Here is a 17,438-nt window from a genome sequence, read left to right as displayed (position 1 = left end):
TCATCAGCCATTGACCAGATAAACAAGACACAATTTACTGATTTACACACTTGCAGCACACAAAGAATGTCATGTTAAAAATCTAAATGTGCAATAGAGAAGGAGAGCTATTCCTACAGCATGTCTAAGCAAACTGAATGCCGTATTGGCATTGTGACTTGGGTTTTGTTTTTACATAAACAGTACTAATTATAGTCTTTAGTATATACAGAAATTGTCAACTAATTGGGGTCAGAGAAAAAAAAGCAATGTTTAATTGATAAACTCCTCAAAACGAAACCATAAAAATCAAAATGTCAGACCAACTAAACAACGTGTGTTTTATTTTTTATTCTGTTTTCAAGCATTAGTTCTTAAATACAGTGAAGTGGTTTGGCTTTGGCATTGGTCTATGCAGCGGTAACAAGCTGCTGATCTAGACTAAACACCCACAAATGTGGGATCTACCATGGCATGTGCTTCTAGTGAACTTGAGCGCCATCGTAACATGATGAGCCTGTGAACCACACCACATCTTGGCTCCTTGGGTCTTGCATGAGGGTTCAGTGGGAGCCCAACCTTGGCAAACCCCACAGAGGTGTTTATCTGTCTGTCTGCTGAGGTGAAATGGAGGCAGAAAGAGGACAAAAGGGGGAAGTTAATTTGAGTGGCACTGAGAGGTAAAGGTTCCTGTTTGCAGGGGTGAGAGGGGAGAGGAATGTCCTTGAGTCTCTGTTTTACTGCACATTCTCCATCATCTTGAGGAATTCTGGGGAAAAATGGACACAGGTGTTGTTTTAATACCTGGACTGAATTCATGCACGCTCACAGTGTTGGGAAGGTTACTTTGGAAATGTAATAGGTTACAGATTACAAGTTACCCTGTTTAAAATGTAATAGTAGTGTAACTTTTTCAATTACTTTATTAAAGTAATGTAACTAATTACTTTTGAGTACTTTTTGATTACTTTTCTAAATTTGTGAAAATTAAATAATAATAAATAAAATCATATACATAAACTTAAATACAGTTATCTAATAAGCATGTGTCGTATTCTGTTTCTCAAAATAAGTAAAATGCACATGAAGTGACACAGAGCAGTTCTAGAAATTATGTTTATGTGCTCGTTTACTCCTATATTGAGGCAGCAGAGGTTGAAAACACTGCGAGCTTCAGTAGGCCTATGTGTAGTAAATGAAACCATGTCTTTGCCATTAATTTAAAGGAGGGGCGGACTGGGAAAAAAATTCAGACTGGAAAATTCTAACTCATACAAACTAATTCATGGACAAAACTATTTTTTGTATGGACCTGACATAAACAAGGTTTAAATCTTTAATTTGGGGACATGCAAAATAATTAAAAGTTCTCTCCTGAACTGGACCTTCACTTCCATTTTTCTCTTCAGTCTCTTTATTTTGCCCTGTTATCCATCTCTCTCATGACTTTAATACTCAAGATTGAACAAAACTATACTTTACAATACAATACTCTACAATAGCTACTACAATATCTTTATCGAAAAATCCTAATACTGTACACGAGTCATGTTTTTCCCTTACAAAAATTAACCATGCTTTTATTAGCCTATATAAAAGTAAAATAACCTTGTTTTTTATTTTTTTTTTGCAAATGGATTTGTATTTATTTTTAAATAAATACATTTGTAAAATAATTTTACATTTTTGGTTATCACAGTTAAACAAAAGTAACCATTTTCTCTGGATTTATAGTTAAATATTAAAATGTTAATTTTTGTAAGGGTTGTGTTGTTGTCTCTCGTAGCTCCCCCTAAACCTATAAAAAAATAATCAGAATTTTTTTTCAGCTAAATTACTACTGTAACATTACAACTGATAATAATGTAGTATAATATAATAAAATATAGTATTAATATAGTATTTTGAGTGATGACTGATGAGCAACATGCTGCTGCTTGATTAAATAAATAAAAAAACAAAGACAAAAAAGCATCTTTACAGATGAAACTGACCTGAAACCCTGAACAGGAGTTCTGCTTCTCTGCTCCAGCAGTCCACTCTCTCTCTCTCTCTCTCTCTCTCTCTCTCTCTCTCTCTCTCTGTATCTCTCTCTCTCTCTGTATCTCTCTCTCGCTCTCTCGCTCTCTCTCTGTATGTCTCTCTCTCTCTCTCTCTCTCTCTCTCGCAGTGATTACTCTGAGTCTGATCCAAACCGTTTGGCGGAGGCGCGGAGAGCGCGCGAGTCATGACTAACAATTCATGACTTATTAGAGATTTAATTATCAAATGGCGGATTCGCAAATGATCGCTTTAGTACATTCGGTTTTTATGATTATTAGGGCGTATGTCTCAGAATAGTCAGTGCAATTTGGGAAAGAAATCAGTTAAATCTGTATGTGGATGTGTGTAAATATTCAAATGTAATCCCCTTTGTAATCGTAAAAAAATTCATAAGTAACTGTAATTTAATTACTAATTTTTTCTTAGTAACTGTAACTAATTACAGTTACAATAATTTTGTAATTAAATTACGTAACGCTGTTACATGTAACTAGTTACTCCCCAACACTGCACGCTCATACATAAAAGGAAATGTAATTTATAAACCATCATACCATCAAAGTCCAGCATGCCATCGTTGTTTTTGTCTCCATCTTTAAGCAGCTCATCAATCTCTTCCTCTGAGATGGATTCGCCAGTGCTGCGGATGATCTCAGCAAACTCATCTCTGTCGATGTAGCCATCACCGTTTCTGCAGATTCATAGTGTTGCATATGCTAAAGTGAGCCTGGGCCACATTCAAAAACAGATGCACACAAGAAGATATCAGATGACATACTTGTCCAGCACGCGGAAGCATTCGGCCAACTCTTCCTCGCTCTTGCCGGCCTGGTCCTCCTTTAGGAGTCTCACCATCATGACCAGGAACTCCTCAAAGTCGATGGATCCGCTGCCTACAGTTTCCAGTATGAAGTAGTTATTACAATCTACATTTTTTTGTATTTTACGCTTAAAGATGCAGTTAAGTTGAACAGATATTATCATTTATATGAATAATAAAAATATACGGACATCATCATGTAGGCTAGAAACACTTCAACGCAAGTGTGAAAACACAGACATACATATTTGACATGCGCTCTTCCATAGGCCTGAAGGATGAAGCATCATTCATATGCTTTTGACTTTAAAATAGGGTGCTATAATATTCAGGGTAAGTTGCTTTTAAATTTTTTTGTCTTAGTAAGATACTTTTTAAACTATTGCTCCGCAATGGCAGTATGTGTCCCGAAGGAAATAAAAGATTTTCCCCTGTAGCGCCCCTAGCGGCAGCACAAGAATGCATGGGGATGAGCTTGCGTGGAAGATTTTTTGGTCTACAGCGTTTTATAGTAGTCAACATTTGAAGTGGAACAAAAAAGTTCATCAAAGTTGTCCTAAGACAAGAGTGAATTTTGGTTTTAGGTTTTAGGACAACATTGATGAAAGGTTTTGTTGACTAGTGTATAGTTCTATGTATCCAACCTCCAACAACCCCCCCTCCCCCCCAGCTCTAGCATTTGGCTAACCGTCTTCATCGACCTCCTCGATGATTTCTTCCAGCTCCTCTCTGGTTGGATTCTGACCCAGCATCCTCATGACGGTACCCAACTCCTTGGTGCTGATATCACCGCCACCATCAGTGTCGAACATGTCGAAGGCCGCCTTGAACTCTTTGAAATAGACACATAAAGTTCAATGGAACAGAACTACGTGGATACTGGCGATAGGCCTATATCTGTTTACACTCACCGGCAAGCATCTCCTCGCTCAGGTATGAGCGGGCCTCCTGTTGCGCGTCAGTCTGTGAAACAGTTGCATTATGAACAGTTAATTTCAGATATAAACAATACAATGCATTAATCTGATAAATGAGAAACCCTGGTTCCTCTGGCGAGTCATTTGTTTTTGTTTTCCTAATAATCTGTTTCCATTAAGACAGGATTGTAAGCTTTGCAAACAACAGATGGTACTCAGAGCACTCCTCAAAGACCATTTGCGACTATTTTAAGTCTCAACACGTTATCCTCACAGTCAGTGACTGTACATGGTAATTCCGAAATAGGATCCTTGAAATGTGTCGCCTCAGCTTTTAGTTAACCTACTTAACCAAACCTGCTGACCAGATTCATATCAAATAGCAGGATGTCCATCTTACTGATTTCTGACCACCCCTTCTTTTAAACAACAATTCGTACCATTATACTTTAACAGATAGGCCTATATGGATGATATTTCTTGGTGATCTTTGGCTATTTGATCTTGGAATAATTAAACTCCTTCAAGCTATTTTTTTATCCTTGTTAAAACTTTACATCAGAAAAATGGCAATGAGCAATTTTACAGTTGATTTTGCTGCAATGTGATTCATTTATGATATTAAGTGTAATAGTATTTTTTTTGTCAGAGAAAAATCTTGGCTATGTAACAGATTAATTAGCAGTCAGTTAACTTTGAATCTATAATAAAGTCATCTAAAAATAACCCCTAATAAAGTTACTCTCAGATTATACTCATCAGACATTATTGGCCAGGCAAAAATGAGTCCAAAATAGATAAATTGTCTGATAAAAAAAAGAAAAAGAAAATGAAAGAAGTCACAATAAACAGATTGAAATATATTTTAATCTATTTTTTAAAACTAAAAGGATTTTTTTTTCAGTCATCCTAAAGTACATTTGTATTTATCAATTTTATTTAAAGCTTTATTAAATGCATGCAAAACTGCAAGGGAACTATTAAAAATATTTTAACCTTATATAATCCATTATTAATAATGACAGAAATGTAATTCTGACTTTTTGACTAGGTTTTATTTTGTTTTCATGCGTTCATTAGCAAAAATGACTGCTTAAATTAAACTCTTACCATAGTTGTGGATTAGCCTCCTCACTTATATCCAGGGGACAAGCAGTGGTCAGTGCACTCGCACCCCAACAGAAAGACTAGACGTCAAGTGACAGTTCTGACACACTTTAAACAGGCCACCCAAGACCCGCCCCCAGGCCTCCAGATTTAGAATCCTGAACTTTTAGGGTTCGACGGCTCCCATAAGCCAATAGAAATGTGAAATGAGTATACTTTAAGAACAGTCTGCCAGAATACAGGAAAATGGTAACTGCCTTATTTTGGTGTGTTTATTGTCAAAAAGCCTGTATTTATTGGAAGATCTATTCAAATCAAAGGCACAATAAAATAATTATTTAGTGTGTCTGGTAAAACTTAATTGTGAAAATTGCATGTTAATGTTGACCACACTAATTTTTAGGCATGAAATCCTGGCAGACTTTCACCCAGAGACTTTGCTTTTCACTAATTCCCCCTTAAAATTTCTACTTAATTTGAGAAGTAGCATAATGATGGACTAAAATGGCTTATAATAGCTTAAAATAAGTAGCATACAGATGGAAATTCATTTTTAAAATGGAGAGAGACGATAATGTTCTGCACCCCCCCCACCCACTCCCACCCCTTTAGTCAAGTAGTGAAACCCTAAACCTCTTGAGAAGGTGCTGTGTTGCAAATCTTCAGCGTGCCCTGAATAGCAAACGGTTTAGATCTGTACTCCACCCCAACCGAAACCCAACAACACAAATGGCAACACAGGTACCCCAAACCCCGAAGAGCCTAAACCGGAGTTTCCATGTTTGGCATGTGATTCCTGAGCGAGTAATTGTACAGACGTGGATTGGAGAAGGATGTGGGGGAACTTGGAGGAGGGGGTTGTGGACTATATACTTCCAGGCAGAAATGGAGAGATTTAAAAGGAGATTTTTAGGAGAGCAGAAAGGTCCGGTTTTGCAGTTTGCATATCATTGCAGCTCTGGAGAATTGCATTATGGCACTGGCATGAGATGACATCTCCAACAATATGACCTGAAGATAACGAGGTGTCAGAAGGATCACATGGCTTTCTACCATGAGAAGAAAACATGGAATTCTGACCTTTTGCATCTTTCAGAACTCATATATGTATAACTTGCATGTTCCTGACACAAAACGTTGACATTAGGATTCGAAATGGATCTTTTTCATTACCTTTTTTGGCCCTGTGAAAACTCTGCCCTGTAGGCAGGTTAAGTATGAAAAATATCAGAAGAGACCAACAAATGAAAAGATAAATACAATCTGCAACACTATGGATCTACTGGACGGCCAGAGTGTTATGGACTTGGGGTTCTGGAAACCAACATGGTGGGATGATCTTGTTTTGCGGATTGGTTGTAGTGAAATTATGGGCAAGGTGGGTGAGAAGATCACATGAGCGTTATGAGTTGCAGCTTCTGGAAATGTGATATTTGGCCTCATAACAACCTTTTAATGGATTTAGCTTTTAAAAAAGTTAGAGCTGTACGTTTTAACATTCACAGAGAGTCTGTATAATTTTAGATACAATCACAGTAAAAAAAATCACCAAACAAACAAGCAGATTGGCCAAGATGTGCCTTTTTAATAGATTTTTGCAGACACTGCTAAAATGTGAGCTAAGAGATTCCTTATTGCCATGACAACATTAAGTCTTTTTCCAAGGCTAATGCTGTAGCAGGGTTATTCTGAATCACCATAGAGGGTGAGGGAGAGGGGAAGGGGGTTGAAGGAAGGTTGCTGAATGTCTTGGGAATAAACAGGTGTAGTAGGAGACAGCTGAGGGGAGAGGCGTAAGTGGTTTCCTCTGAAGAGTTATTTATAGATACCATTAAAGTGCAGTCCCACAAGAAACACTTCCAACAAGACGGCACTGATCTATAATATTCTCTGTCCCTCAAAGCAAATTCCAGCCCATCTTTATTGTTAGTGTGTTATTTGAAGCAGGGTGATGTTGTGTTTCCTCAGTCCTCTTTTCCTTTAAACATCTCAGGGGGTTGTTCTTGGAAATCCTGACTGCTGTCATTAGGGGTTGGAGGAGATGGCATGTGTTTTTTTCTTACTGGACATTCTCCATCATTTTAAGAAACTCTGGAATGAAAATAAAAAATGTAATACGAATTAACATACAAGCCCCTTTCCTGGCATTGTTAATACTCTCTATACTCTGAACATATTTTGTATTCAAATGCTGTGATCATACGATGGCTATTATATTTCTAAAAGAAAATGCTTGTCTTCTCTCACATCGGGGGATTCAGAAGAACACACTAACAACTGGAGTTCAGGAAGAAGAATCCCCATGAGTACATGTGTAATGACATCTATTTATATCTGTGTGTAATTAAATCTGCTGTCATAAACTCTTAAAAATAAAAGTTCTTAATTAAAAGATGGTTCCATGAACAAACTTTTATGTTGTAGATACACACACACACACACACACACACACATACAATTATCACTTCATGAAATAAAAAAATACCAAATCAGACTCAATTTGCAGACAGATTATGCTTATTTCATACTTAAAATTAAGCTATTGGTTCGATATTTTGTTATTTAATGCAATGACATTAAATGACATTTAATGCAGTAATACATTATTAGACTGTTAGTCATAAGTATAGACTGAACATAAATTCTAATGAACTGATGGTGGTAAAGATCTGTTTACCACCTGTCAACCATCTGTTGATTTCCTTTATTAATAACCTTCTTACAATTTTTTACCATTTGAAAAAGTAACACAATTAAAAAAAATAAACATGGCCATGGATAGGCAATAAAATAAAATAAAATATGTATTTAGAATTCCATGAAGAAGAAAAAATTACTCCATATCACAAAGCACTGTGGAGAACATTCAGATTAACTTATTTTTACCATCCATGTGTTTTCAGATTGGGGAAATTTAATGACTTTATATTGTTATCGAAGAGTTAAAAGGAATTATAATACTTGTTTAGACAACAACCTATTGCACCTTTAATTTACCTAATTATGACAAGAACTCTCATATTACACTTCAGTAATACAGATGTTTTTAAATAGATAATAAGAGTCAAGTCAAGTCCTCATATTGCATTCCATTGAATCTGAATATACAAATATTTCATGAAATTATATTTAATATGCTAGCGTTTTATTTAGAGCTCCCTAAAGACGGCATTAGATTATATTGTATCGATAAGCATATGTGTATTCATATCTATATATGCCTTATTACACTCTAAAAAGCAAAATTTCTTTGTTGGCATTGATGTGTCCATAAAGAAATGTTAACATTTACGCAACCTTTCCATTCCATAAAATGTACTTTGTAGTAAAGTAAGGTTTTTTAGGTTATTTAAATGTTCTTCAGACTAATAAAAAAATTAACATTTTAACAAACATTCACTGAAAGGTTCTTTGGGAAACCAAAATTATTCTTCCATTATGTAGTAACAAAAAATCTACAAAACAACAACAACAAAAAACTTTGGAACTTTCCTGTTCCACATGAGGGCAGGACAGAAAATAGAAAAAATAAGATTCGCTTTACCATCAAAATCAAGCTTCCCATCTTTGTTTGTATCTGCATCTGCCATGAGTTCATTTATGTCTTCTTCTGTCACCGGCTCGCCAGTTGCATGCAAAATATCACCGAACTCATCACGATCGATGAAACCATCTTGGTTCCTGTTGGGAAAATATATAATACTGTTTTAATTACAAAATTGTTCTTGATTTTGTTGTCAAGCTAAGGGACTTGTTGTTTTGTGATGTCAGGATGATTACATGAGTGTTTTTTGTTTAAAGGGGTCATGAACTGAGAAACCATAATTCCCTTGATCTTTTGACATATAAGATGTCACTGTACTTTAAAAACATCCTGCACGTTTTTAAGAACTTTCTTGTTAGTGTAAAATACACTTATATTGAATCAAATCTGCCAAAATGACAGAGTTTAGAACGTACCACTTTATGATGTAATAGTATGGCTAAACACCGCCTCCACGGAAGATCAATGCCTGCTTCTACATCACTGCCTGTTCAGCCCCGCCCACCAATTTATGTACATAATGTAAATAACAAGAGAGGTGAACACAGCTCTATGCAGAAAACGAAAGATAAAGATGCTCCGAATACAACATGGTGCTGAACAGTGCCAAGTTGTGGAAAAAAACAGTCTTTGCATCACCTTCCTTCTGGTCCCAACATTAGGAAAGAGTGGGAGAACTTTATTTGTAATGAAGATCCAGACTGTGTCAGTAAGAGCTTGGTCCTCTGTTCACTTCACTGAAGAGGGGGTTTAAAACAGGACAGAAAATAGCTTATTACTTATCAATTATGTTTTTGAAGTAAAAATCTTGTCATCATTATAAGGGGACCTCATAATGTTCATGACCCCATTAATAAGTGTTAAAGTCATGCTGGAAGTGGAAATTACTGAACATTTTAAAACCATATGAATATGACAATTAAAGAAAAATAGCAAAATATAACTTAATCTAATTTAATAATTATTAATTATGGTTACAACTAGATATAAAAAGTAATCAAATAAAGGAGTTTAAAACAAAGAGAAACAAAAAGCAAAAATTTTTCTGTCTTTCATGTCACATAGATGGTCTTGAATTTTGGGTGCAATTTGCTATAATTATTGAGTAGAGCGAGGTTATAGCCAGCAATGTTTTGCCTGTAGAGTTTTCACTTCAAAGATTTATTTTTTTCCCTTAAAAGTGTAAAATGGACATTAAGTGCACAGTGTGCAGATGCATTTACCCCTCTGGCAGTCTGGTTGTTAGGTTTACAGCAATGAAACGATCACATCAAGAATGTGAAACAGACACACACACACACACAAACTTGTACACTGGGTCTAATACGCATGTTTTTAATTATTTGAATTACCTATAAGTATTTGTAAAATATTTACGTAAAACTATATTGCCAATGCATAGAAATGATTGACTGCTTTTATTTGTCAATCAAACTGACAGTTTTCTTACTTTCGTATCACAACCTTCATCTGTCAGTTAAAATGTCAGTTAACATTCAGTATTCCTCAAAATGAATAAAAATAATGCAACACTGAATATGATGCAAACCTGCAATAATTAAAGGGTTAGTTCACCCAAAAATGAAAATTATGTCATTAATGACTCACCCTCATGTCGTTCCAAATAGAGGTCTGCGTGGGACTGTTTTTTAAGTCCCGCTCCCGGCAGCTCCCTCTGGGGTTATATCCGCACCCACCCGTTCCAAATATATATACACTCTTTGTTCACCCGCTGTCTGCTTAGAATAATTTTCTTCCCGACCCGACCATCCCGCTAAATTTAGATTTTGTTTCCAGAATTTCACATTTACATTTCCACAGAGAAAATAAAAATGTAGTCTGCACAAAAATTGTATATATTATTTTATTCACCTTGTCAAGATACAAAATTTAACATTTTGCTGCCAACACAGTAGGGGGAAAAATGTCGCAGAGAAAAAATAAGAAAAAATGTACAAAATGGAAGCGTTTTTGTTATTTTTATTCGTATTGTCAAAATACGTAACATTTTGCTGTCAACAAAGTTGAAGGTCCTTCAAGGACAGCGCATCCACACTTTGCCATTCTTTTTGAGGGCCATATATTTACCACCGCTACAGTCTGCCCTGAGGACCATTATGCACATGCTGCACGCACAGACCCCTCAAATACAATGCATGACGCAGAAAAAACTGGTCCATGCATGCAGCGCGTGCATAACGGTCCTGAGTGCAGGGCAGGCTGTAGCCTATACCGGGTGGTCGATACGATTAAGAGTAAGTAAAGCGAAGATATGCTGCTCTGAAAGGATGTCGGGAACGTGATATTGAATGACCGACCGCTCCCATTCAAATTACACCAGAGTTACCGACCGCTACCATGTTTTAGTCGGAAATTTAAACCCGCGGCGCAAAATATGTGGTCGGGTCCCATGGTTCCCGCGGGACAGCCGTGGGAATGCAGACCTCTAGTTCCAAACCCGTGAGACCTTCGTTTATCTTCGGAACACAGTTTAAGATATTTTAGATTTAGTCCGAGAGCTCTCAGTCCCTCCATTGAAGCTGTGTGTACGGTATACTGTCCATGTCCAGAAAGGTAATAAAAACCTCATCAAAGTAGTCCATGTGACATCAGAGGGTTAGTTAGAATCTGTTGAAGCATTAAAAATACATTTTCGTACAAAAATAACAAAAACTACGACTTTATTCAGCATGGTCTCTTCCGGGTCTGTTGTGAGCTCGTTCACAACACTGCAGTTTAGTGATATCCGGTTCGCGAACGAATCATTCGATGTAACCGGATCTTCTTGAACCAGTTCACCAAATCGAACTGAATCGTTTGAAACGGTTAGCATCTTCACCGAGATGAACACAGAGCCGAGCCAGATAACGAACAAAGACCAGTTGCATCGGTTTTCGGATCACCAGTACAGTACACTGAACAAAGAACCGTTTCTATCGGTCGCGTCCGATTCGAGAACCGAGGAGCTGATGATACTGCGCATGTGTAATTCAGCGTGAAGCAGACTGACACAGAGCGTCTGAACCGAACTGGTTCTTTTGGTGATTGATTCTGAACTGATTCTGTGCTAATGTTATGAGCCCAGGTAAACCGAAGGCTTGAATGAAGGGCAATCATTGCCAATGACGTTATTACGTAGAGCGCAAAAGAACCGGTGAACTGTTTTCTTCAACCGGTTTATTAAATCGAACTGTCTGAAAGAAACGGCTTGCAGAAAAGAAACAAACTTCCCATCACTACATGGTGATCCGAGAACGAGTCAATCTTTCTGCAGTGAATGCACTCACAACAGACCCGGAAGAGAAGACAATACTGAATTAAGAAAAAATTATTGTTATTTTTGGACCAAAATGTATTTTCGATGCTTCAAAAAATTCTAACTGACCCTCTGATGTCACATGGACTACTTTGATGATGTTTTTCTTACCTTTCTGGACATGGACAGTATACCGTACACACAGTTTCAATGGAGGGACTGAGAGCTCTCGGACTAAATCTAAAATATCTTAAACTGTGTTCCAAAGATGAACGGAGGTCTCACGGGTTTGGAACGACATTAGGGTGAGTCATTAATGACATAATTTTAATTTTTGGGTGAACTAACCCTTTAAATGTTAAACAACACAAATATCCTTCATGTATTTAATCCTATTCCATAAACCAGTGTCTTTGCTTCTGACCATCGATGATCCAGGTCAACCATAGTAATATTTGTCGGGGAAGTCGTGGCCTAATGGTTAGAGAGTCGGACTCCCAATCGAAAGGTTGTGAGTTCGAGTCCCGGGCTGGCAGGAATTGTGGGTGGGGGGAGTGCATGTACAGTTCTCTCTCCACCTTCAATACCACGACTTAGGTGCCCTTGAGCAAGGCATTGAACCCCCAACTGCTCCCCGGGCGCCGCAGCATAAATGGCTGCCCACTGCTCTGGGTGTGTGCTCACAGTGTGTGTTCACTGCTCTGTGTGTGTGCACTTCGGATGGGTTAAATGCAGAGCACAAATTCTGAGTATGGGTCACCATACTTGGCTGAATGTCACTTCACTTTCACTAATAAGCAAAAATTACGCTAGACAAACATGTGTTTTTATTGCTGAAGTGTGTTGAAATTTGTTCTACTGCATTCTACTGTACGGATGTAAATGTAATGCATTACTTTTAAAAGTAACTTTCCCCAACACTGATCATAAATTCATGAAACTCAGTATGTTTCCTCAGAATGTTCTCCATATGTACAAAGTATTGCACTTGTCAGACAATATGAGACTCTGCTTCACCATTTTGTCATTATTTTAATCCCTCACCATGACAACACCTTTCAAGATATCCAAAATCCATTCACAGTTTAGCATCAGTCCATGTACTTTTGCATCCATTCATTTTTCATTATGAAAAATAAAAAAAGAACTGTTGTTGTATTTTCAAATGCTATGCTAAAAACCAAAATTGAAATTAGAACCATACACAAAAATGCTGCCTGAAAAGTAAAATATTGGCTTATGTTCAGATTTTTGTTTATTACTTTTTGCACCTCTAGTAAACATTTGAAAAATGCACAAATTAATATAGAAAATTTACGATTTACATTTACAAGAAATTTACTTTGGCCAGATTAGAAGTTATGCTTGTCCCGCATGTAGTTGAGAACTAGAGCTGTCTCTGGAACAATACAAATATGATTTTAAAATAGACAAACTTTATCGTCATGAAATTATATATCAGGGTATAATTTTGTCATAATTTTGTGTAATCTAGGTCACGGTAGTGGAGAGGACCATGCATGGTCAAAATATAGACAAGAAACTTTAATATATGGGGTAAATATATAAATATAATATATATTTATATGTAAATATAAACCAGATACAGACGGGCCCAGTTCCAGAATCAGTTCACTGAGGCTGATTCTAAAATCAGTAGCCTTAATGTGCATCTATTTGGACATAATTTGTGCCCTGGGGGCAGAGCCGACACTGGAGTAAGCTCTGGGGCTGATAGGCAGTGGTGTCAAAAGTATTGACATTCATTACTTGAGTAGAAGTATAGATACTAGGGTTTAAAAAGAAGTAGAAGTATCTGTAGAAAAAGTATTTGTAGAAGTTGAAGTATCAACTCAAGCTTTTTACTCAAGTAAAAGTGTAAAAGTACTGGTTTAAAAAACTACTTAAAGTATAAAAGTAAAAGTAATGTAAGGGAAAAAAATGCCATTAAGAACAAAAGCTTAGGCCGCGCCACAGGGGCCTATTGTGCACTACCCCACCTCCTCAAAAAAACATTATTCTAAAAGCCATAGGCCATAATGACTATAATGTTATATTAAAATGTTCATGTTGAAAAATTTGGGATGCACTAGGCTACCTGTTTCAGCCGCATATATGCCCATTGAAAATGAATGTACTTTAGTACAATGCAAATACATTAAAGAACTAGAGAAATGATGACTAGTTGCCTAGGGTGACCATATGAGCCATTTTCCCAGGACGCGTCCTTGCCAGAATTTCTATATTGCCTAAAACATCCAAAGTAGTTTGACCAATAACATGCAGGTATGTTACATAATCAACCAATTGTGGCGTGTGATAAGGTGAGATCTACAGAGAACGATCAGAGTAACGCAAATACACGTACATGTTAGGTGTTTGTTCGTTCATTCAACTTGAAGCATCGCTGCGCACCAATCATTGTATGACACCAAAGTACCAAGAGAGTGGTTTTAATGCATAAGGAGCAGTCTGCTCTGCTCTCTATAGCTCTTATGAATGCCATACAATGATCGATCTGCAAAGCACAAACAGCCAAAATCTGGATATTTTAGGCAATATAAAAATCCTGGTAAGGACGTGTCCTGGGAAAATGGCTCATATGGTCACCCTATAGTTGCCTATAAGTATTGTTATGGTGCAAAAAGTCAAACTTCAGAGGCATGTCATCAATAACCTTTAATGGAATGTAAATGTACATCCAAGTTTAGCTGCAGGAATCTGCAAGGGCAATGGACAAGAACATTGGTGGAGGCTAAAAAACAATTAGCCTTGTATGGTTGTCTATATACAATAAAGATTATAGTGCTGTCATAATTAATGATTAATCCAAGTGATTAATCAAAAACTAAAAATGAAAAATAACTCATAATCCTGATACCTTCTTGATTGATAGCTTCCTGTATTTGCTATGTCCAGTGTGTGTGTGTGTGTGTGTGGGGGGGGGGGGGGGGGTAACGAGTTACAGAGTTGGTATAGCCTACTTATCACAACATTGTCAATCGCGTCGTCAATCGCAAACGATAATTTATTAAAACGTCTCGCTACCGAACTACCTACAGTAGCTTAATTTGTGGAGGACGAAGAGAAAGCACCCATTTGGTAAATGAGCCAGTGAGAAATAATCCAGTGCCATTTCGATACTTTTAAAACGGTACCGGCGCCTAAACGGTGCCTGAACCGATACTTTTAAAAAAAGACCCACAAAAAAACTATGGATAACATTAAAGAACATTACAAATATTTAAAATAAATACATAGCTTTCACCTTGGATGCTCTAATTTCCCAAGTTGTGCTCAATCTAAGGCCTAAGGCTAATAAATGTATTTCATAATCTGGGTCATTACTTAATACAAAAAACACACATAATGTTTCGACTGTATCTCTGTCACTCACTCTGATATTTAGTTAAGAAGAGTGCTGTCTGTCACTGTCTTTAATCCATTCTGTGAATGACTGTATGCTCATTCTTTATAAAGTAGCAACAGTCGTTTGTAAAGTAGGGTAGGCCTACTGTGCAAAAGTCTAAGGCACATTAGTATTTTCACCCCAAAAAAGGGTTTTAAGCCAGTTATTTATATCTTTTGCTGTAGTGTGTCAGTAGGACATATCAGTTTGCCATTAATTTTATTAATAATCTAGTGAGATTTTGAATGCACAAGCAGTCTGACAACGGAGAAATGAATGTTTGGAAATGTAAACTGATATTTTATACTGAAACAGCAAAGTATATAAATAACTGGCCGAACACCATTCTTTAGTGAAAATACTAACGTGCCCAAGACTTTTGCACAGTAGCTAGTGTATGTATGAAGTACGTACGATTAAATTAAGTATATTTAAATAAGTGTTAAGTGTTCGTTCATATGTGTTAAGGGCTAGATTTTCGCTGGAGGAAACAGCTGTTTAGTGATGAGCGGTGAACGCAGCGAAAACTTTACAGAAGACGAGAAACCGACTGCTCCCTCGTGACCTTTTGTAAACTGCATTTATGACAAAGAACTGCACAGATACGGATATTCTAACAATCTTTCGATAAACACATACCTTGTGTCCTCTGTGTTTGTTTCCGCTCGCGCTGCTCCGCCGCGGTCTGCGGATTGAAGAGCGCGGAGAAGAGACCGGTCTGACGCCGATTTCATATGAAACTTAAGGGGAATGACTCTGAGGCGAAAACAAATTTGTGTACGGTTTATGGAGCTAAATGCTACAGCCCCGCTAAAAAAGCCTAGCGATGCCCGTGCTTCTTGTGTACATTTCGGAGAACCAGGACAAATATTTCAATCGATCGCTCAGGCATTTAAAAGGCACCGAAATCTGCTTCCTCTTATTCAGTTAGGTGCATACCGGTTCCATACCCAACCTTACTTTTAAGAAATATATTTTTTGATAAACGAACCCAAAACTGGCTATGTCCTGACTGGAGTGTGATGTGATTTTTGTCTTGTGCAGGTGCGATGGATCGCGTACAAACCAATAGAGTGTCGGAATGGTATCTGTTTATACTTCTCATCCAACCACAATCAAATTCACTCCATCCGGATGGCGCGATTTGTCTGGATAGTTTTTTTTTTTTTTTTTTGAATGATGACAAGCCGGAATGAAAACAAGCCGAAATGAAATAGCAGTAACGAAGCTATTTTTAAAATGTAAGGAGTGGTTGGAGCGGCGCCATGTGAATACGTAAAGTTATCGAGCTCCCCACAACCAGCTTTAAATTTCGTTTATTTTGCTCTTATTTTATATATTAGTGTGCTAAAGCTGCCCTGGTGTGTTAATAAGAGCGTACCAGTGTTAATCCAGTTGGGCTGATTGCAGTTTGGGCTATTTTTTAAGGAAAATGAATAAGGGCCGGAGTAACCGCAGAGATGCAGAATCGACTGCCAGTCAAAATGCTAATGCTAGCGCCGAACTCCACGCGACATCAAAGAAAGACACAACTTCAGCTAGTGACAACTGCGTGGTTCTTCAAGCAATTAATTCACTTAAAGAGGACTTGATTGCAAAAATAGAAGAGAAGGCTGCTGCCCAATCAGCTGAACTCTGCAGCCAAGTAGATCAGCTCCGAACAGAGTTACGCAGCGCCGTGGATGCTGTTAATGCCAGGCTGGAAGCAGCGGAGGCGCGGGTGAATGGGTTGGAGTCTGCGATGAACGGCTACTCGGACTCCACTACTACTCTTGAGAAGGAGCTTATGGCTATGAAAAAGGAGTTGGCCGTATTGAGAGAACGGAGTGAAGATCTGGAGGCGAGGTCACGCCGCTCAAACATTCGCATTACAGGAGTTAAAGAGGGGCGAGAGCACGGCAAACGGATAACTGAGTTTGTGGCCGGCCTCCTGAAAGAGGCCTTGAACCTCGACAAGACCCCACTCTTGGACCGAGCCCACCGCACTCTTTGCAGCAGACCAACTGATGACAATGAACCACCGCGCGCCTTTGTGGTAAGGTGTCATTACTTCTCTGAGAAAGAGGATATTTTGAAGAAAGCTATGGAATTGAAGCTAGCCACTACAGCTCACGGCGACCGGATACGGATTCTTCCTGATTTCACTCAGACAGTGAGCAAGCAGCGAGCAGCTTTCAATGAAGTGAGGAGCTTGCTTCGTAACTGCGAGGGGGTTCGCTTTGGGTTGAGATACCCTGCAATTTTGAGGATTACGACACAGGATGGACGAGAGTCAAGCTTCAAGGACCCGCTGAAAGCTAAAGACTTCATTCTGAAGAACCTGACTTGTAAGGGAAAGTGACGATCGCACATACATCAGCGGC

At 37.9% G+C, this 17,438-nt stretch overlaps 2 protein-coding genes across 2 annotated transcripts in view; both read right to left on the bottom strand.

The window, feature by feature from the left end:
* Positions 1-315: 315 nt before the first annotated feature.
* tnnc2.2 (troponin C2, fast skeletal type, tandem duplicate 2) lies at positions 316-5,017 on the bottom strand. The gene is made up of 6 exons (XM_059527720.1): positions 4,870-5,017; positions 3,754-3,805; positions 3,531-3,674; positions 2,801-2,915; positions 2,577-2,713; positions 316-748 (listed from the first exon to the last, which is right to left on the bottom strand). Exons 1-6 carry the CDS (start codon positions 4,870-4,872, stop codon positions 717-719), a joined length of 483 nt encoding a protein of 160 aa, XP_059383703.1. The 5' UTR covers positions 4,873-5,017; the 3' UTR covers positions 316-716.
* Positions 5,018-6,431: 1,414 nt separating this feature from the next.
* tnnc2.1 (troponin C2, fast skeletal type, tandem duplicate 1) overlaps positions 6,432-17,438 on the bottom strand; it is a 32,422-nt gene continuing 21,415 nt past the window's right edge. Inside the window, exons 5-6 of the mRNA XM_059527686.1 lie at positions 8,411-8,547; positions 6,432-6,957 (exon numbers count right to left, since the gene is read on the bottom strand). Coding sequence (XP_059383669.1) covers positions 6,926-6,957; positions 8,411-8,547 — 169 coding nt within the window. The 3' untranslated portion in view covers positions 6,432-6,925. The remainder of the gene's footprint in view (positions 6,958-8,410; positions 8,548-17,438) is intronic.

This window comes from Carassius carassius, chromosome 37, assembly GCF_963082965.1.
Source record: "Carassius carassius chromosome 37, fCarCar2.1, whole genome shotgun sequence".
Classification (NCBI taxonomy): domain Eukaryota; kingdom Metazoa; phylum Chordata; class Actinopteri; order Cypriniformes; family Cyprinidae; genus Carassius; species Carassius carassius.
The sequence above is the reverse complement of the archived record's forward strand: the minus strand, read 5'-3'. Positions and strand labels throughout refer to the sequence as shown.